The sequence below is a fragment of the Cervus canadensis genome, chromosome 1 (genome assembly GCF_019320065.1).
Source record: "Cervus canadensis isolate Bull #8, Minnesota chromosome 1, ASM1932006v1, whole genome shotgun sequence".
Taxonomy (NCBI): Eukaryota; Metazoa; Chordata; class Mammalia; order Artiodactyla; family Cervidae; genus Cervus; species Cervus canadensis.
In genome coordinates, this window is record NC_057386.1 from 51,759,304 (window position 1) to 51,780,245 (window position 20,942).

Genomic DNA, 20,942 nt, shown 5'->3' on the forward strand with positions numbered 1-20,942 from the left:
ATATAAGCCTCAGGCTAACCCAATGCCATCATTCCTGTTTTACAGAAATGAGGAATCTGAGTCACAGAGAGGGTAGGTAACTTGCCGAAGGTCACACAGCTATGAAGTCACAAACCTTAGACTCAAATACCAGCTGTCTGACTCCAGAGCAAGAGCTCTTAGCCACGAGGCCATTCTCACTATTATCAGTTTTGTAACTATCTTTTCAGAAATATTCCATGCACTGGCAAACACATGTTTCATGTGGGAAGGGGAGGGGAAAACTTTTTTAAAAAAAGACCAGGTCTTAAAAATTCAAAGAGTGTAATTTGTCTAAAGAAGTTAAACTGGCTGCTCTTTGAAGGCTAGAAGGAAAGGGCCAAGGCTACTGGGCACTGACTACTCTCGCTGGGCACTTCACAAGGGGCTCATTAACTCTCACAGAGCAGGAGTGTTGCCTCCACAAGAGAGAAATGGGGCTCAGAGCCCTCAGGGGCTGCACCCATGGGAAGCTGGGACTGAAGCCAAGGATGTGCGTGCTAAAGCGTTTCCGTGGCATCTGACTCTCTGCGACCCTGTGGACTGCAGCGCGCCAGGCTCCTCTGCATGGGATTCTCCAGGCAAGAGCGCTGGAGCGGGCTGCCGCGCCCTCCTCCAGGAGCTAAGCACAGGCAGCGCTAGATCCAGGCTCTCTCCGGTGTGTCCTGAGACAGACACAAGCGGGCCAGGGAAGGTCCTCCAAGTCCAGGACCCAAACACAAGCTCGAGTCCTGAGCTGCACAAACGTAGGGCCTTCTCTAGCCCCGGCAGGAGGCAGCCGCCCGGCTCTGGTCCCCCCGGGTCAGCCCCAAGCAGTGCCGGGATGCTAAGAAAGGGGATGCTTTTAACCAAGTGGCTGAGCTGAGGGCGCCTCTCTCCTCAGAGATCTGAAACCACGTGACAGTCGGAGCAGGGCCTCTCTGGGAACAGGACCCAACAAAAGCCTCGTTGTCTTGCTGCAAAAAAGCCGTTTCTCGGTCAGCGAAGTGACTGACCCTGGGCCCACTCCTTTCTGCTTCTGTGAGCCACAGCCAGGAGGGAGGCATGAAGATCTCCTAGCTCACCACCCTATGGGGCCAGGGCTCCTACTCTGAAGGAAGGAGTTTCAGATTCATCCTCCAGCGGGGACACCTCGGGGCACCCAGGGGGCACAGTCCCCGCCTCCCTGTTGCCAAGGCCCTGGGGGCTCTGCGTGGGTCCCTGACCACTGGGGAAGCTCGGGGACAGGAACTGAACTCCTGTGTTGATGAATATCTCAAGAGACAGTGCCGGAATGGGCGCTTCCGGAATGCAGTTAGCTCCGGGAAAAAAAATAAAAAATTAAATAAAGCATGCTCCTTGCTTTCTTGTCAGAAATAAAATTAAGGTCTCAGATCGATGCTGCCAGGGCTGGGGGAGACACAGGCATCTTTAATGGCCTCCTCTACATGTTTGCAAATTCACAGTCCCCTTCAACCCTGCCCTTCTAATTGGTTATTTGCGAGGTTGTGTTTGCACCGGTTTCCCGGGAAGGCTAATGGTGTTTATTTAACGAGAAAATAAAATGTGCAGACAGCTCCGGGGGCCGGTCTCTGAGAGCTGGCTGGCGAGGGGCCGCAGCTCTGTACCCCGCTCCCCTCCCTCACCCTTGAGTGGCCCTTCCTCTGCAGGAGGTCCTGAGAGGGGTCCGGTGACAAGTCAGGCCTCGAGGGGACCGTGGTGGGGTCCCGGGGGTTGGGGCCAGGCCCCACAGCCTCTGGGCAGAGCCCCATGAGAGTGAAGAGGCGGGGTGCATCCTCTGCTGGGCGCCCCTGTACGCAGCCTGCCTTTAGAACAAGCTTGCTGAGACCACAGAATCCAGTGCAGAGCTTACCCCGCTGTGGGGCCTGCCTTTAGAATAAGCTCGCTGGGACCGCGGAATCCAGTACAGAGCTTACCCCGCTGCGGGGCCTGGCCATTCTTCCTCGTGCTAACTGAAGTGCACCCAACTTCAAGTCAGCCCATTACTGTTTCCCAAGAGAACCTCTCCAAGAGCCCACCGGCAGCAAATACCCCTCACTGCCAGCACCCCCCAAGTCTCCTCTACCCAAGTGGGGAGACAGAGTCAACCGTACTGAGTTTCCACCCCACTCTAACATTCTCCCATAGACGCCACGGCTACCAAAACCTCACCTCAACAGGTGGCCCACACTGACACCAGTCCACTCTGGGCAGAGAAGAGGACTATCAGCCACACTGACCCAACTCTCTACTTGCACGAGAAAGCCCACCAACACGGGGGCGACTACAGCGCGCTCCAGCGAGGCTGGAAGCTCTGCCCACCAGCACCCTCGGCGTCAGTGGCCTGGGACAGACCAGCGCTTTCCTGTCCACTGGCTTCCAACTCAGCTGCAGATCAGCACCAGTAACGACCAGCTGCTGGCTCACAGGTCGCCAATGAACCCCGTGATGCATCTCAGATCCGAGCTAGAGAGTGATAGGTACCTCTCAGCTTCAGAGACCAGCACGGGGACGAGAGAGCAGGTCTCTGAGGTGGGGGCATGCAAAGGGCAGGACTCTAGATGGGAGTGTGTGCGTGCGTGTGTGTGCGTGTGTGTGAGGTAGGGGAACGCAAAGGGCAGGACTCTAGATGGGAGTGTGTGCATGTGCGTGCGTGTGTGTGTGTGAGGTAGAGGAATGCAAAGGGCAGGACTCGAGTGGGGAGGGTGTGTGTGTGTGTGTGTGTGTGTGATGCTGTTTCAGTCGTGTCTGTGGGGTGTGTGTGCGTGTGTGTGTGTGTGTGAAGCCGCTTCAGCCGTGTCTGACTTTGTGACGTGTGTGTGTGTGTGTGTGAAGCCACTTCAGTTGTGTCTGATTCTTTGTGACCCCCCTGGACTGCAGCCCACCAGGCTCCTCTGTCCATGACATTCTCCAGGCAAGAATACTGCAGTGGGCTGCCCTCCTCCAGGGGATCTTCCAGACCCAGGGATCAAATCTGCATCTCTTGCATTGCAGGTGGATCCTTTACCGCTGAACCAACCGGGGAAGCCCCTAGCGGGGCAGCCCCCGAAGCAAACCCTGCTTGAGACGCCGAGCTCGGGCACCGGTGTGGTGCAGCATGGCCTCGGGTCAGAGCGGCTCAGGCGTCCCCACCTGCTGTGACTCCTAAACCCTCCTCATGCTTGCCACCCCACCCACAGCCCTTCCCACCAGAAGGACTTATCCTCCTGGTCAAGCACACTTCTTGCTCCTCCATCCTACAAGTAGAAGGGACCTCGTTACAGGTGGATTCTTGACCCTCTGAGCCACCGGGGAAGCCCCTCCAGCCTACAAAGTCATATTATAAGTTGTAGCATCCCAGCCCTCTCTCCTGGGTAAATGAAGTCAGGATGTTAGAATCTCCCCAGGAAAGACACATACACATTATCTGTGACAGCCCACACCTACAAATGAAGCAATATCTTTTTATTTTTAATTTACGCTGCTATGAAACTCTTTTTACCCACCCCTCCCCCTTGGGAAACAGGTATCAATAAGCAAACAATTACAGTGTGATTTTTAATCATTTTCAGTGTACGTAAAAGAGTTAGTCTGGACTTCAGTTTTAAAAGGGAGTGTCTGGCAGGTAGTCAGGACATTAAGGGTTGGTTATTCTCCTTAGAAAAGCACTGTCTTCTATCACAGCTCCAGCTATATCTCACAGGCACCATTTTAATAAATAAACTGATCACACAGATTACAGAAACCTTAAACCTCAGCCAGCTGCTTTTGGGGACAGAGATGCTCTCTGGGCTTCTCGAGAAGCCCAGCTCAGCCCCATGCCTCAGCCTGCAGAAAGCCACTCCCCTGACTGCAGGGCCCACCACAGCCCCTTTCCAGTCTGGGGGCCCCCAAGGGGCACAGCTCTCCTGGGGGAGGACTCCCTTCGTGCAGGGAGCCTGCAGGGGATGGTGCTCCCTGAGCTTCAGAGAACCGCCACGGGCTGAGGGCTGAGGTCGGGGCAGGGGACTGGCTCAGAGCCTGTTCCTCTCCAGGGCCATTAGCATCACACTTAATAAGCCACTGCTAACAGTCGGGAGAGGAGCCATCCATCACACGGATCTTTATTTTTCTCAGTGTATCCTGTTCCTCTGCCTCTGGCAATGTTCCGAGGCCAACAGGCCTGCTGGGTGATGGAAGACACAGGGAGTGCGGAGGGCCTGTCCCCAGGCAGTGTCCCCTTCTGCACTCGGCCAGAAACCGCCCCCCTCCCGCTGACCCTCCCCAGACCACCCTTAGACAAGCTTCAAAGACACCCAGCTCACTTCCCACCGGGCCTCCAAGCACCTAGCTCTCCCCTGATGAGCCAGACTTGGAGGAACTTGGCATGCAGGCTGAGGTCAGAGGCAAGGGGCAGAGCTGAGGCTCCCCTGGAATGAGGGGGGTCTCCCTACCCTCCCAGGAGGTGATCGAGAGATGCACTTCAGCACCCAGAATCCCCAGTTCATGGTCTCACACAGGGCTGACGTGGGGAGATGGGAGAGCAAGCGCTGAGTTGTGTCACCTTCCCTCCTGCCCCGGGCTCTCAACCAGCCTCCCACTGAAGAGCAAGTTAGACCGGATGACACCTTGCTCCTCCCTCCCGCCCTGCTTACCTCCAGCCCCAGCTGGAATCAATACCTGATGCTGAATTCAAGATCTTATCTGAGTTTTGCAAGGATAAAGCAACAAACTTTTCCCCAGTGATTAAATCCTTAGATGATCAGCCCAATATTTTTCAGCCCACCTCTAAGAACATTTAGAGAGCAAGTCAAACAACTCTGGACACTGGAAAGCCACCATTCTCTCTCTCTCTGGACACAAAGAATCCCAGAGAAGGCCACGAAATGAAGAGATGGAAGCTAAGAAAGGCCCCAGCTTCCTTAGTAGCTCAGCTCCCCGTCCAGCTGTAGGAACCAGATATGTGACTTTTCGAAACTCCACCCACCTCGGTTTATCCATCTGAAAAATGGAGGAACACTGTAGTCCAGCAAGAGGATAGATGTGGAGAAGGACTAATAACAAGGAGGTGCTCAAGTGATTAAGGAGGAGGGCATGGCACTCCAGTACTCTCGTCTGCAGAATCCCACAGAAGAGCCTGGCGGGCTGCAGTCCATAGTCCATAGGATCACAAAGAGTTGGACCCAACTGAACACACGCACGCAGGTGCTTAAGATTGCCGACTCCCCTGCTTTAAACCACCGCTTAGCCTCATGCCTGTAGAGCAGTTAAGGGCGCTGGCTCAGGGTTGGACAGGCTGGGCTTATGTCTAGGCTCTGTATGGTCTAGTGTGTGGCTATGGGTAGCTTCGTTCATAAAGATTCCACAGTGTGTGCCAAGCGCCTGGTTGAGGGGTGCTTAGAATGTGGCTCCTTCCACTGGGAGTGTCAACACAACCTGGTTAACACAGAACCCCATGGTGTGTACTCTGATGGGAGGCCGGAACCCCTTTCAGGGATGAAGGCCATCCTCACCGCTGCTGGGCATGCTGCTGGACCGCGCTCCAGCTCCTGGTCCCCTCCGGGACTTCCTCAGCGCAAGGCCAAGATGACACCTGCTTCCGGGGTCAGCTGCCTCCCAGGCCTGAGCAACATACATATGTGACTGGGGCAGCGGGAGGACCACCCTCCCTTCAAAGGCCGCAGGGCATCCCAGGTCAGCATCTCCCTCCAGCCCCCGGCCCAGTCCCGGCGGAGAGCAGCCTCCATGAACCCCCTGCCCCGTCTCAGGGACCCACACCTGCACCAACTGCTCCCCCTCCCCCAGTTAAAACAAGAAAGGGAGACAATCTGGGCCACAATTCCAGTTAAAAGCTAAAAGCCAGAAGCACACTTCAGGCCCCGGGGCTCATCAGTCCCAGTTCCTGTATTTTCCAGAGGCGGAGCCAGAGGGTTTGGAGAGGTTAGGAGAAACGCCCCTGGCTAAACCCACGGGGCCCACAGGGGCTGGGAGGCGGTCCCATAAAGGATGAAGAGGGGAAGACTCCACGCTTCCGTGCGAATCAGATGCTACATGACGTTCCTGCTTCCAGCATGGAGGACGCATCTCCCCAGAGGGCTCACTGTTTGCTGTTCCCTGGACCCTTCCCCAGGGCACCACTGTGGTCCAAGGGCGGATGTACAAGGGGAAGGGACACAGGCTGGCGCCTCCGTGAACAGGAGGAGCAGACTGCTGCGCTGCTCTGAGGGCCGCCCGTGTGCCTGCGGCTCGCAGGCGAGAGGGCAGATGACGGCCACCGTGGGGCCAGGAGGGGAAGTTCTGCCCAACCCCTGGCTCCTAATGGCAAGCGCGGCCTGACTCCCAGAAGGCCAGGCCCCAGGCCAGTGCCCTGGAGTTTTTCCTGCATGGCAGTGGTCACAGTTCAAGGGCACACAGGTGGTTTTCAAAACGCCCGGGGTGGAGGACACATCACTGCTCAAGCCGCCCAGCAGAGCTGGGTCAGAGGCTGACGGGCAGCACTGAACAAGCGCCCTGACACCACGGAGGGGTTAATGGTCTGCGCCTCTTTCAGCGGCGAGCTGGCAGCAGCGCCTGCCAGAGAGGTGTCCTCAACTTCTGCTGGGGCAGCACTTTCCTCGTGATAAGATAATGGAACGCAGGAAGCTGAAGAGGTGAAGGGAAGGTTGGGGCAAGGTGGCTGCAGGAGGATTTTATTTTCTTGCGCTTATCACCCGATTCCAAATGCGCATTCCATCAGGCCAGGGCTGTGGGGCCTGCCTGCTCCACATGTATGTGACTAGAGCTTCTGTTGTGATACATTCTTATATTTTTGAGAACATTCTTTCCTCCCCTAACGCTCTGAACCAGTGAAGTTATTACCCCAGTTTTGGCCCCCAGTCCAGAGGGAAGCTCTTTCTCAGCTGGAAGGGCTAGAAAGCATGGACAGCCCGAAGCCCCCGCTCACACGGGAAGAACAGCGGGGGCAGATGTCTGCACAGGGGCCCCCGCTCACACGGGAAGAACAGCGGGGGCAGATGTCTGCACAGGGGCAGCCAGCAGCAGGTGTCAGGGTGCTCCTGATGAAACCTCTAGGCCCCTCTCACCTTCTCTTCCCTGCCTGGCCAGCAGCAGACCAGCCCCAGGCTGCATCCGTGCAGGCCGGCTTCCTGTGCCACCCCACACACCCCGAGCTCAGCAGGGCTCAACTCCTGGTTGAGTTGAGCTGCCATCTTGAGATTCTTAGCGGTTTTTGACACCCTGTTCTAACTCCACAAACCACATAAGGGGTCTGGCACCGACCAGAGAAAGGGCAGGAGGCTGTGCGGTGGGCCGTGCCCTCGCCAGGGGCTCTCCCCACCCGCCTTCCTGCCCTCACCACCAGTGGCATGAGCAACAATGATCCCGAAGCCACCCTAAGCACTGGGCCACGGAACGAGCACCCTTCAGCTCACAACCAGAAACCCTTCCCTGACCCGGTCACAGAGGGGCCGCCACCCCGTCCCTGCACCCGGCGCCCCTGCAGGAGAGGAAGCTTCCCTAACAGCAGGCGGCCCCGGGTCAGAAAGAGGGGAGGCTTTCCCTGGGGCCTCCTCCGCAGGCTGTCTGGGGGCCTGATGCCCTGGCTGTGAATCCAGCTCCTCCTGCTATCAGCTGAGTGGCCAGAGACTCACAGTCACCCCCCTTCTTTCGGGTCCCTCAGATGGTGAACCTCTTTCCCTGCTCAGCTGAGAGGGTTCAATGAGATGATCCATCATCTTCTCCCACACAGGGCCTGACGCAGAGCAGGAGATCAAAAACACCTTTGTGCAATGATATTCAGAAGAGAAGGACCACAGTACTACCTAGAAGCTGCTCTGGAGTCTCCCAGGATTATGAATTCTAACACTGAATGCCAGAGCCTCACTCAGATGAGCTGTGCCCACCCTGAAAATCAAAGGATGGAAATACCCTTCCCCACAAACGCCGTCCCCACGCGCAGACAACAAAGAACAGAACCTGAAATCAGCCGTCCTGGTTGTGAGTGCCCTCTCTGCCAGCACCGAACGTAGCAAACCATCCTGTCTGGAGGGACTAACGTGACCTGCATCTTACAGATGAGTAAACCGAGGCATGAAGAACTTAAGGGATTTTCCCAAAGTCACAACAACCCCCAGGGTCTGCTGTGAAGACCATGTTAGAAGATGCGCGTGGAAGCAGTGCCGGGAGAAGCCCACGGCCCGAGGCAGTGCATGTGCTGATCCAGGGTGAGCGAGGATTGCCCCCGCCCGAACCACCTTCCTCTCGCTCCGTGGCGCTCACTCCAGAGCACTGGAGAAGACAAGGGCCATCGTCGTCTTGCTCACATCTGCAAGCGCGTCGTCTCTCTCCCTGCCTCCCGTCCTCCTCACCCTCCAGCTGCTCCCCGTCCCTCCCCAGCATGTACCCCACTGATGCCCCAGATCCCGCCCAGTTTTCCATTTCCCTTTCGAGGATGGACGAGAGACTGGATTCCAGGGTGCGCTCAGGACGGCCCCTCCTCCTCCCCAACCTGCTCCTTCCTCCCTTTCACTCAGCCTGCCTGCTCAGAGCAGGAGAGACGTGCAGTCAACACCGGGTAACTGCTACTAATCACAGGTGACAGCAAGAATGTAAACAACACAGGAAACATCCAAATGCAATCCAAGTGGCAAGGAAACACGGCTCGCTGGCTCCTTCTCTGGAGAACACGGCTTTCCTGCCACCCTCTTTCAGACACTCTGCCCATGAACGCCCGGTGAACACGCACCCCAGAAACCAAGAGCTTCTGGAGAGCGGGAGGACTGAGCGCTGAACTGTAACGCTTCTCTGGGAAGGACTTTCTCGAGTCATCCAATTTTCTATTTACAGCAATCATTTCAATGTGTCCGTTTTGTCGGGGGAAGTGAAGTGCCAGAGATCAGACACCCCTTTGAGAATCCACTCAAAGCTAAGAAACCTCTCCCAGGATAACATAAAATATTCTGCATGTCATTTCAAGGGTTCTTAGACCCCAAGGTGAAACCCATTTTTTCTAAAACACGGACAAGACACTAAGCGCAGAAGACAATACGGGGAAGTGCAAACGTCTTCCAAACATCCGAGAGGCGCAAAAGGGCATGTCTAGGTCTGTACTCACCGCATAAGCCGAGGACATGTGTACAATGTACTCACTGAATAAACCTAGGACCAGGCTTCTTTGTTCTTGTTTTCTTTTTTTTTTTTGCTGCTCTTTACATTGACAGTGTGCTTCTAAACCAGCTCCTTCAATGCAAACTGGGAACTCAATTGACTAATTGCTGTGAATAACTTCCACTTGGTTCGCTTAGAGCCGTGAGTCAGCAAGGACCAAGAACATGTTGGGTGTGACTGCATAATTAAATGACAGTTCCCAAGCCCACAGGAAATGGGGTTTCAAGGGTCCGGTATCAACTCTAGGTACTGTCACGGCCCTCCATTAACAAAGACCTCCAAACGACGTCACCTCCAACCGCCTGATTTTGGAACAGTCGCTGCGACTTTTGTCTGTGGGGCTGGGGGTAAGAAGAGAGGGGGCCAGGAGAGGACGGAGGGGCTGCTTCCTCTCATGGGGCTTCTTACCTCTGTGCCTGTTGGTTGTCTTATCAAACATCAGCATTGCATCCTCCACCTGCAGAGCAAACACAAAACAGAGTGTGCTTCAGGAACTTTAACAAAATACGGGACACGTTATATGTTCAGGGGAGGGGGGCGGTTTCCATTATAGAAATCATGTTGCTCATTAAAACAGCTTGAAAACACAAATATTAAAAGAGAAAATAAATCACTGTCTTTCCATCTTTCCAACCTAGCACAGCCACATTTAGCATCCGGTGTCCTTCCCTCTAATTTTTGTAAAATCTATGCCTATGGCTTCCCTGGTGGCTCAGTGGTAAAAAAAAAAAATCTGCCTACCAATGCAGGAGATGTGAGTTCAGTCCCTGGGTCAGGAAGGTTCCTGGGGTCGCTAAGAGTCAGACATGACCAAGCACGAATGCACGCACGCCTATTTTAACATAGTTTAAAATCATATCACACATGGAATTTTCCCCTTGTTCTTTTTTATTTAGATAATATTACAGCACTGCAAACACTTCCCAGATAACTACATCACGAATACTCTTTTATTCCCCCAGATTTTTTTGTTGTAATATACTCATAACATTAAAAGTGCCATTGCAACCTTCTTTAAGTGTACAGTTCAGTGGTATCAAAAAAATGCATAAAGTTGCAGGGGCATCACCACCATTCACCTCCAGAACTTTTTTCCTCTTGTAAAACTGAAACTCTACCCCCTTTAAGGCGGACCCCCTTGGTCCCCTCAGCCTATGGCAGCCACTTGCCCACTTCCTGTCTCCAAGACTGGGGCCCCTCTCAGTATTTCACATAAGTAGAATTACACAGGATGTGTCTTTTTTTTGTGACTGGCTTATTTCACTTAGCATAATGTCCTCAAGGTTCATCCATCTTCCATTTAAGTGTAGATCACATTTGCTTATCCACTTGCCCATCGATGAACACTTGGATTTTAGCTATTGTGAATAATGCGGCTATGAACATGGGTACACAAACATCTCGAGTCTCTGCGTTCACTTCTTTTGGATATATACCCAGAAGTGAAACTGCTGGATCATACAGTAACTTGTACTTTTGTTTTTTTTGAAGAACTGCTGTACACAGTGGCTGTACTACTTTACATTCCAAACAAAAGTGCACAAAGGTTTTATTTCTCTACATCCTTGCTAATACTTGCTATTTTCTGCCTTAAAAAACAAAAACAAAACAGTAGCCATCCTAATGGGTGTGAGGTGTTATGAATACTAGCTTGACTGTCATGTATTTCATGGAGAGAGATGCTATAGCTTACTTAATCATCCTTCTGGATGTTCCCAGTTATAAATAATGAAACTTCAACATTTTGATTGTTCTGGGCTGAACTGTCTCCATCCCCACACCCCTGCCAAATTCATATATTGAAATCCTAATGCCCAGATTCTGAGAAAGTGACTGCATTTGAAGACAGGATGTAAAGAGGTAACTAAGTGAAAATGGTCACCTGATGGTTAGTTAAAACGGTTCCAATGAGAGCTGACTCCTTGGAAAAGACCCTGATGCTGGGGAAGACTGAGGGCGGGAGGAGAAGACGATGACAGAGGATGAGATGGTTGGATGGCATCATCGACTCAATGGACATGAGTTTGAGCAAGCTCTGGGAGGTGGTGATGGACAGGGAGGCCTGTCGTGCTGCAGTGCGTGGGGTCGCAGAGTCAGACATGACTGAGCGACTGAAGTTAAAATGCGGTCCTTAGGGGTGGCTCTGATTTGGTATGGCTGGGGTTCTTACAGAAGAGGAAGTCTGGACACAGGTACAAAGAGATCCACACTCACGTCCCACACAGGCCTAAAGAAACCACACGTACGCAACCAGGTTTGGCTTTGAAGTCCACTCCTTTTGCTTATGATCCAGCCCTTCATTTGCTTCCCAGGAGACACATGGTGAGTGCAGGTGCTGCTCTAAAGCCATCAGCCGTCCACTTGCAGGCTGTGCCGGGTCTGGCCAGGTGTGCTGCCTGGTCGCCCCAAGCATTTTGTGCCCAAGGCTGGCAGTGAAAATACAACGCAGAACTTCCCTGGTGGTCCAGTGGTTGGGAACCTGCGTGCCAGTGCCAGGGACACGGGTTTGACGCCTGGCCAGGGAAGATGCCACAGGGAAGCCAAGCCTTCGCACCACAGCCTCTGAAGCCCAGGCGCCCATGCACCGCAACAAGAGAAGCCAGCCCAAGGAGAAGCCCCGCGTGCTGCACTTTTCGCCGCAACTAGAGAAAGCCCACGCACAGCAAGGAAGACCCAGTGCAGCCAAAAACAAATAAATGAAAATTAAAAACAATACAATCCAACCATGCGGTTGGGGGTGGACAGAACTGTTAGTCAGAGGCTCCACGCTTGGAGCAGTTTCAGTGTGGGGGGTGTGTGTGTGTGGCGGGGAGGACCAAGCGCCGTTCACTGGAGCTCAGAGGCTCACAAATGAGCTTGGGGGCCTGAGCTAAGTCAGCTGAGGAAAAGAATCATCGGCTATTCATTCTCACTCCTCCCAGATGACAGTCTTCAATGGAGGGGAAGACACTGGGCAAAGCAATAAAACCAGGTTTAAAATGGTGCCTCCCCACAAATCAAATCTATTTTCCTAGATGCTATCAAACGTAACAGGGGGAAGAGCAAAGTCAAGGTAAGAATGGAAGAAGGGGTAGGCAGGCCAGACACAAACCTCCCAGGGACTGGCCTAGCGTCAAAATCCCTTCTGGAGGCAGGGCCCCCTTGTGTTGCTAAGCAACTGAGCCTGAACAAACAGGCTCCCGGGGCCTTCCCCTTCTGCTCCCCATTTCCACAGTCGACGACTGGGAGAGCGATGGCCCTGCACGGTGACTGCTCCTCTGGCAGGGAGCTGCCCTCTCTCCCCCAGGCGCCAGGCTGACCGCGCACCTCTTGAGTGAGACCGCCAGAAGATCAACTGGTTTGTTTGTACACAGAGGCGTCACACTTGCACATATGGCATCGCAGACCCAGACCCTGGGCCTCGACGAGTATTCCACCGCCTGGGGTGCGGGCTGGGGCGACAGGTGAAGCCTGCCGGGTATCCCGCAGGTAAAACTGACATCTGTTTCACACCCATTGCCATATTTTCTAAGAGGTTTGCCAAGTCCTTATTTTGAGCTGAAAATGCCTAATGGTAAGAAAAACAGCCTCCCTTCTGTGTTGGCCATGTTCGGGTACTGAAACTCAGATCCCCTTAGGAAATAAATATTTTGAATTAAAAAAAGTATTTTCAATCCCCACCCATCCCCGCTGCCCTTTTCACAGTGTTTAATTGGGTCCCTCTTTTCCTTCTTACGTTTCAGCATTTTCTGACGCTGCCCTCCTAACAGCTGCTCCACCCTGGTGAGTGAGGAGGAGGATCTGTGTATGTGTTTTGGGGGCAACCATTGTTGTAAAGAACAGAGCTCTTTCCTCTACAGACCGGTGTACAATGGGCTTCGCAAAGACCTCCTGAACAGATAAAGCACGGGGTGCAAGAAAAATTCTATTAACACTTTACAAAACAGAACATCTAAGGAGTAGCTAGAGAGAAAAGAGAAAAGGGGGGAAAAATCAGTATGAATAAGTCCCCGTGCTTGGAGGAAGAAAACTTTTCAATGATTGCAAAACACTTATTAATTCAGAGAAGCCATCAATACGATGAAGATCTGGCAGAACAGCAAGAGCTGAAACTGGAAGAATGTGAACATAAAACACTGAATAGAATGAGAAACACGGCCTCTCATACGGGGCTGTTTCTCACGGTTCTATGTGGATCAAACAGAAGTGGCTTGTGTGAGTCTCCATCACACGAGGACGTGAGGGATACGGTCAAGGGAGCTGGTATTCAGACCCAGAGACAGCAAACCGGTAACTCTGTCTGGCTGTCTCTCCTTCTCCCTCTCTCTCTCACACACAGAGGTAGCTGCCTGGCTGTGCCCAGTCCAGCCTGCAAGCCAGGCCTCGTTCACGGAGCTGGAAGAACACAGGGGAACTGGCAGGGGGGCAGACACGGGCATTTCTCTGACTTCAGGGAGAAAACACCACTATCCCTGGTGGAACACGGCTTCCAAGGCCCCCACCCTCCTGCTCATGATCAGCACTGGTGTTGGTTTTGCGCGCCCTCACCGGTCAATACAAATTTCTTTGTATATACCAGAGGTGGGGGCCCACAGGCCTAGGGGTCCCGTGGGTTCCTGGGGTGGGGGTCAGGGGAGGCGGTGTCTGAACCTGAGCATGTTTGTCCCACGTCCTGGCACCTGCCTGATCTGCCTGGGGAGAAGAAGCGTGTTCCAACCTTGAGATCTGCCTTCCAATAACCACAGGCAGGTATAAAACACAGCCCTGACATCCTCGACGGTGTATCTTTGCAAACAACAAAGCAGGGCCAGTAACTCTTAAGGGAGCTGCTTGGGGATGCCCCTGTTGTCATCCGACACCAGGGGGTCATGGACCTGTAATCCTGACCCTTGCAGGGCTCAGAGGACACTGTGACCGCCTCAGAGGTGCCCCATACACGCCCCGCCCCATCTGAGAGTCGGTTCTGGGGAGCCACACCGTCTCCATGGCACGGTGACTGTGCAGGGCGTCTCAAACCTCCTCCCCTTAGCATCACCCAGAGAACGGGTTAAAACAGACTCCCCTGGGCTTCAGCCCCAGGCTGTCTGGTTAAGGAAGCGGCGTTTGCATTTCTAACAAGCAGCAGCTGCTGGCCCCTGCGTGGACCCCACTCTCCAGGTACTGCTCTAGGGAGGAGAGACAGGAACAGGAGTTAAAGACACCGGACAGAGCGGCTTCTTCCTCTTTGCATACACTCAGGGCTCAATACATGCACCCAATTTCTCTCACACAGGCCATCAAGGCACGTCAGCGCGGCAACCGTCATCCCACTCTGTTCCCTGTCTCTCGGACATGTGTACGCCAAGATCCTGAAAATGACGACCGCAGAGCCACGATGGAAAAGGACTCCAGCTAGTGGCTACATTATTAGGTCCGCTTAGCTGTGATCAGAAAATCTAATCCATTAACTTTACTTTCATGTGACATGCATTTATTAGGTACACACTAGTTGTGAAGTATTAGTCTAAGTTCCAAATAAGAGGCAAATTATATAGGTTCAGGGTATACAATTGCATTAATGACCCCCACACCCTTTATCTTGCAATTCTGTATCAACAGCTCCCCTTTCAAAAGAGGCAGAGTCTATCTCCCCATCCTGTGTATCTGGACTTGACTTGCTGTGGTCAGTAAAAGAGCTGGAGAGGATGGTACGCCTGTGGAGGGCCTGGCCTTGAGAGGGTCTCTGGGTTCCAGTTTGTCCTCTCTGGCATCTCTCTGCTGTCCCCATGAAACAGACATGGCCAGCCTGGCCTGAGACAGGATGAGAAACACGTGGAGCAGGGCCAAGTGCCCTCAGAGGCCCCAGTGAGACCAGTTTAGACGGGCGGACAGCTGGGCAACCCCAAAACATGCACGTGAACCCGGCTGAGACCAGCAGAACCACTCCCGGTGCACTCTACAGACTCCAGACTTGGGAGATAAACAGCTAACCTCTACCACAGAGGTTCTGTGGTTGTCTGTTAAACAGCGTTCTTGTGGCAGCAGGTAACTCATACATGGTCCCTGCTTTCTCTCTCTCAAAAAAAAAAAAAAAAGCTTTTAGTCTATAAGAAGATACACAGGCAGTCTCAAGTAATACCAGACAGTGAAGAAAGACAGGAATAGGGGTGGAAGGAGGAAGGCGGACTATGAACTGAGTTTTAAACCGTAGATTTCACGTTCCAAGTGGAGTACGGGTATTAGGGTGTGAAGGGACTGCTTCTACATCTCTTCCCAGCAGCAAGGTTGGAGACCGAGATCCTGGAAACGCCAAAATAAGTTGGCAACACGCTCCTCAGCAAATAAGCACCATGAAAATCTGCAGTCATTAGCACTCAAGTCAGTGGGTGATGCCTCTCTAATCCTAATTCATTTAATGAATGAGCGAACCTTCTCTATAATGAGCCGAAAGATTTACTGTGAGCAGACGTTCTTGCTGGGTGATTTCAGAAGTAGGCAGAAGATGCTGGCCATATCCAGAGGGGAGACGTTAGCCCGCCCAGCTCCTACACTGCCTGAAGAGAAAAGCTTTCAAGTCACAGATCAAAGCAGCGCCTCGCAAGAGAGGTCAAAAGTTCTGCTGGTCAGGTGGGTTGGCCGAAGGTTGGAACCCCAGGCGGTGCCCTCAGACCCCCGCCGCTTCTGCCTGCGGTTTGGCTCCACAAGTACGCAGCAGGTGAACGACGTTGATCTGGGGATGCAGAGCACTTGGTCCCAGGAGAGGGCGAAGGGTGCCGGGCCACAGCTGAGCGTGGCAGGCGGTATGGCCCAATGCATGGGCAGGATCCGGGCTCCAATTCCAGCTCCACCAGAGGCTCACTGAGGACAAGGCACCTCCTTTCTCAGCCCTTACATCTCTCATCTGTGAAGGCAGGAAGCTGGACGGGATGGTCACTTACGACCCATCCGCAGAGATTCTGCTGAGGATCCCGAGATGGACCGCGGAGCCTGCTGGGACCACAGCCGGGAGTGTCAGATTCACCAGCGGCCCTTCCAAACCCCCCGCGCCCTGAGGACGTTCCACAGCTTTGCTGTGGCTGGCCAGCATGCCCAGAGAAATGTCCCACCCCCTCCCGGCACACACACACACACCACAAACCACACATATCCAGAACAAAGCAGGAAATGGCACTTCAAGTGATCCTTAAATTATCTAGTCAGACATAAGGAGGGAGACAGAAAGGAAGAGAAGAGACCCAAGCTCTTCAAACTCCCCCGGAACAAATGCCTTTCAATGTTGCTTCCTGCTCCCACTCAAACACTCCAAGCGTTTGTTTCAATAAACACCCATAAATTCGATACCAGGACACTACAGTGTGCAGGGTTTAACGGGTCTGCTGATGCTCTGTAAACTCCAGACACTGAAGTCATAAGGCTGCAGTGAGTCTTATACATGGGGCAGGACTGCCAAGAACAGAGGAGCCTGGGATCCGGGCTGGAGACCTAAGTGGCCTTATCCCCGGGAGCATTTCTGCAGAAAGAGTGGCATGGCTCTGCACTTTTGCCCAAGAACTGGTTGAGGGTGTCTAGTTTATTGAAACGAGACTTCTCAGCATGCTCCAGCCTTGATAAGAGTAAGGACAGCCTATCTTCAATCACTGCCCAAAAGGAAGAAAAGAGGAGAAAAAGGAGCAGGCAGGAAAATCCCATTAGCTCACACTGAAATCTAAATCAGTAGTTTTCAAACCTGACTGCTCACCCGAATCACCCGAGGAATTAAAAAAAAAAAGAAAAAAATCCCCATTGCCGGGGTCACACCCTGACCAGTGAAATCAGCCTCCGGTGGGCAGGGGGTGGCAGAATGTTTACAGCTCCCCCAGGGATTCCAGGTGCAGCCAAGGCTGAGAACCACTGTCCTAACGGGTAAATACAGCGGAGTTGAGCCTTCATCACAGCCTATGTGGGTGGAGATGGACCCTAAATATAAAGGGGGCATCCCCTGGATCGTCAGCTGCCTGAAGGCTGACTGTTTGTCCCCTGCTGGGTCCGCAGGCCCTGTACCACAAGTGGCTTTTGGGGGGCTCTCCTCACCTTGTCTTGGTCTTAGGACAAGACAAAGTTCTGTTCTGTAAGGAGGCTTGGAAGGGCCAAAAACTGAACACAGGACTTTAAGAAACCCAAAGAATCTGCTGGATGTCTTTTTCACCACCATCAATAGTATTTTCATTGTATTACTGCTTTGGTCTGCACAACAATCCCTGAAGGCAGGGTTACTACAAGCTCTCTGAGCCTCAGTTTCCGCCCTGGTGGTCCTGGAGCCGGGCCCAGGACTCCGCAGCTGGTGGTCTGAGTCCATGTGCCAGCTGGGCCTGCGTGCCGCGGCTCAGGCCCCAGACGGCAGGCCCCCGAGCCCCTGGGCCCCCAACACCCACTCGGTCCACTGACTCCTGGGAGGCTGCAGTGAGCAAGGTGCTGAGTGGGCCAGGCACTTCCTTCATTCCGAGACAGAAAATTCTAGTTTGCATCCGCCTGAAGGTCTCTCTGTGTTGACTCAAGCCCATGCCTTAAATAAGTAACAAGACAGCCTGCTGAGTTTCTCCCCAATTCTTTCTTTGGTAGTAAAATAGAAATTGCATTTGCCATTTTAACCACTTTTTAAATAAACAATTCAGCGGCATTAAGGACATTTCCTAAACTCTTCATGGAAGGCTCCTAAGTCTTACTATGACCAGAATGTTCTTTCCCCATTAGCAAGACTCTTTAACTGGCCCTATTTTTTTCTACTTTTAATTATTTTTTAATTCACTTTAAACGAATCCTTTAATTCATTTTCCCATTTAACTTAAACAAAAACAAACTCCTGTGTTCATCAGAGAGCAGTTGTGAATTCATAAAATGGACACTTGCCATAGGAATTAAAGGGTGTGGGGCGTCTATCCTGGAGATGCAGACAGTTTACTTACATAAAGGCAGGCAAAATGTCTTGCTCAGAGATTCTGATTTCACATGTAAATATCAGAGTCTAGGCTATGAAATGTCTTCCCCCTGAAATAATGATGACTGTAATAGCTACCATTTACTGGAGCCTAATAGGTAATTCGCAAAGCTCATTTAATTATCACAATAGCTGTGAGATAGATATTATCACACCCATTATATAGGTAAGGAAATGGTGGCTCATTGCGATTAAGTGACTTGCCTAGGATCACGCATGCAGCAAATGATGGAGCCGGGATTTAAACTCAAACGCATGCCCACATCTTTCTCCTGGTCTCCCTTGACTGCGTTCTATTTTTGAATCCCCAGGGCCCAGCGTAGCTGCACTGTCTCCCGAGTGAACCAACAAACACTGCCTTAAAACTACCAAAAAGTTAAGAGAGGTGATGAGGTAACCAAGGAGACAGCTGTATACTGCCGCTGGCAGGCTCAGGAGAAGAAAGAAGGGTTAGAGGGAGGAGCAAATAGAGGAGGCAGCTGAGGGGTCTCTTCCTTCTAGATGGGGGAACTCGAGAACCCCTGAGCCCACCTGTCCGCTCTGTGGTCACAGAGCAGGCTGGTGGCACGGCTGGAACGGGCAGAGGGGTCCCAGAACTCCGCCCTCAGGCTGCCAGAGTGGCCGCTGGGCACCAGCCCCGAGAATGCTGAGTCCCACCTCCTGGAGCCGTGAGGAGGCCTTCAGGTGGTGGCTGGCGAGTGACTGATGCACAGGACACGCGCATCGCAACAGATTTATTGCAAGTCACCACCCCACCCCGGCAATCCCCTGGTGTGTGCACCTACACACACGCGTGTGCACATGTACACACTCCCTACCCCGTTCACTGGAGGGATGCACTCAGCGCTGTGCGACGCCTCGCTGCAAATGGGTCATGCTCAGGGACACGCCGCTAAAGAAACCAGTGAGTCCTCAGGGGTCCCAGGAGGCACCTCTCAAATCCGGGCAAGGTACACAGGCGCCTGCCTGGATGGCCTCCGGTGGAAGTGGGGGCTCAGGCTGGGCCCAGCATCACCCCAGAGGGCAGAGCTGGAGGCTCTCTCGGGGGATGTCCCTGCCAGGATGAGACAGGCGGCTATGAAGAAGGAGGGTGGTGGGAGACGGACCAGGAGAGGCCGGGCGCGAGCTGCCAGAGGAGAAACAGTTGGTTCTGCAGGCGTGACAGCTGTCACGCGGAAACGGCATCTGGCCTAACGGCCTCTGGAGCGGGGCACCTTCGCGTGGCGGCGGTGAGCGCTGGAAATCCACGGCCCATGTGCAGCGCTGGCTGTGAGTGCGTGTGCAGGCGGGCGGGCATGCACTGCGGGCGGGCAGGCTGCCTCAGGCTCCTCTCCCCCCAGCCCAGCCTCTCCCCATCAGGCCGCACCTACCGTGAAAAAGGCCCAAACCTGCCAGCTCCGAAGGAGACAGGCGAGTCATTAGTGGAGCACTGATGTGCTGTAACACTCTCTTGCATTCCCATTAAACAAATACTAAACTGCTAATTGCCAAAATAGATCTCCACGACTCTGACCGAACAGGGGAAGGGTTTATAATTACCAAGTGTGAAAACGCGCAGCCTGTAAATAACCACCTCATCTGTCCTAATACGGGCTGATATTGATGGGCATGAAATAAACATCAGGACCAAATGGAAAAATCACCCGCATCTCCTGTGGCCAATGCAATCTCGAATGGTGACAAGCGTGGCTGCAGTCACAGGCTCGGGGAGGGAAGAGGGGAGAATGGACTTGGACGAGCTCGGAGTGTCTAGGATCCAAACCCGATTCTCCGTCCCTTGGAATCTCGGCATCTTCTTTCAGCCTGGAGGACAGGGTGTGGCTTGATGATGGGATGGAAGGCTGGCCTGCACCCTGGAGCCCAGGCCCAGGACCCTCTGAGACAGGCCTGCAGGGCACATTCTGTCCTGCCCCCTTGAACAGACTGGCTGAAGAGGATAGAGAATCAGGTAGATGGAGAGTTTTGCCAAGGTGACACATTTATTCACGAACCAGTATCTATCAAGGCTATCCTGTCTGGCCAACACAAAGAGTTGGTCGTGACGCATGGATGAAGAGAATTGGGGTTTCAAATCACCTCTGGGCTTTCTGACACCCCATGTCACGCTGCCATTGGGATGGCAGGTAGACGAGTCTGAAAGGGAAAGTGTTAGTCGCTCAGTTGTGTCCGACTCTTTGCGACCCTCATGGACTGTAGCCAGCCAGGCTCCTCTGTCCATGGTATTCTCCAGGCAAGAATATGGGGGGGGGGGTTGCCACTGCTTTCTCCAGGGGATCTTCCCAACCCAAGGATCAAACCTGGGATTCCTGAATTGCAGGCAGATTCTTTATCATCTGAGCCACATAGGAAGCCCATGGATGGGTCTATCAGATTCCAAAGACCTCCCTTCCCCCGACTGCACCTGAGGAGGGGCGGATGACCTGCCAGAGGTCACAGAAACGGTCTCCCCTTCACTCTCCACCAGCCTGTGATTCTGAGGGATTCAGCAGGGCTTATAGTGAAAGACCAGAGCCGAAGACAGAGGTTCCACTGGTCTCAGAATCAGTCCCGGGACTTAGAAGTGACGGGGCCCCTGCTCCCCTCCCCACCTGGTGCAGGCATCTGTTCTCCAGGCTCCTCTGAACCCTTTCTGGAGCTTCAGAGACTCGGAGCATCTCCGTCCGATCGACCCCTCGGTCGAATTCAGGAGCAGCAGTGCTTACAGGCCTGACACAGCAGCTCCCTCTGACCCAAAGCCCAGCCGTGGCACACGGAAGAATCCTGCCAACTGCACGGCGTCAGGCACCTGAATCAGAGCACACGCAGCGCCCAGCCCAGAGCTTCCTAACGGGGCTCAACGGCGTCCCCAGACACTCTCCCCACTGCACTGCACGAGAGCCAATCTCCTGGG

The 20,942-nt window shown here is 53.3% G+C and overlaps 1 protein-coding gene across 8 annotated transcripts in view; it reads right to left on the bottom strand.

Annotated features, from left to right (window-relative positions):
- MSI2 (musashi RNA binding protein 2) overlaps positions 1-20,942 on the bottom strand; it is a 399,418-nt gene that overhangs the window by 131,514 nt on the left and 246,962 nt on the right. For all 8 annotated transcript variants that reach the window (XR_006272279.1, XM_043483356.1, XM_043483336.1 and 5 more), the window contains exon 7: positions 9,529-9,577. Coding sequence is in view for 7 of the 8 variants with exons in the window: in XM_043483356.1 (XP_043339291.1) it covers positions 9,529-9,577 (49 nt within the window). In the remaining variant the exon portion in view is untranslated. The remainder of the gene's footprint in view (positions 1-9,528; positions 9,578-20,942) is intronic.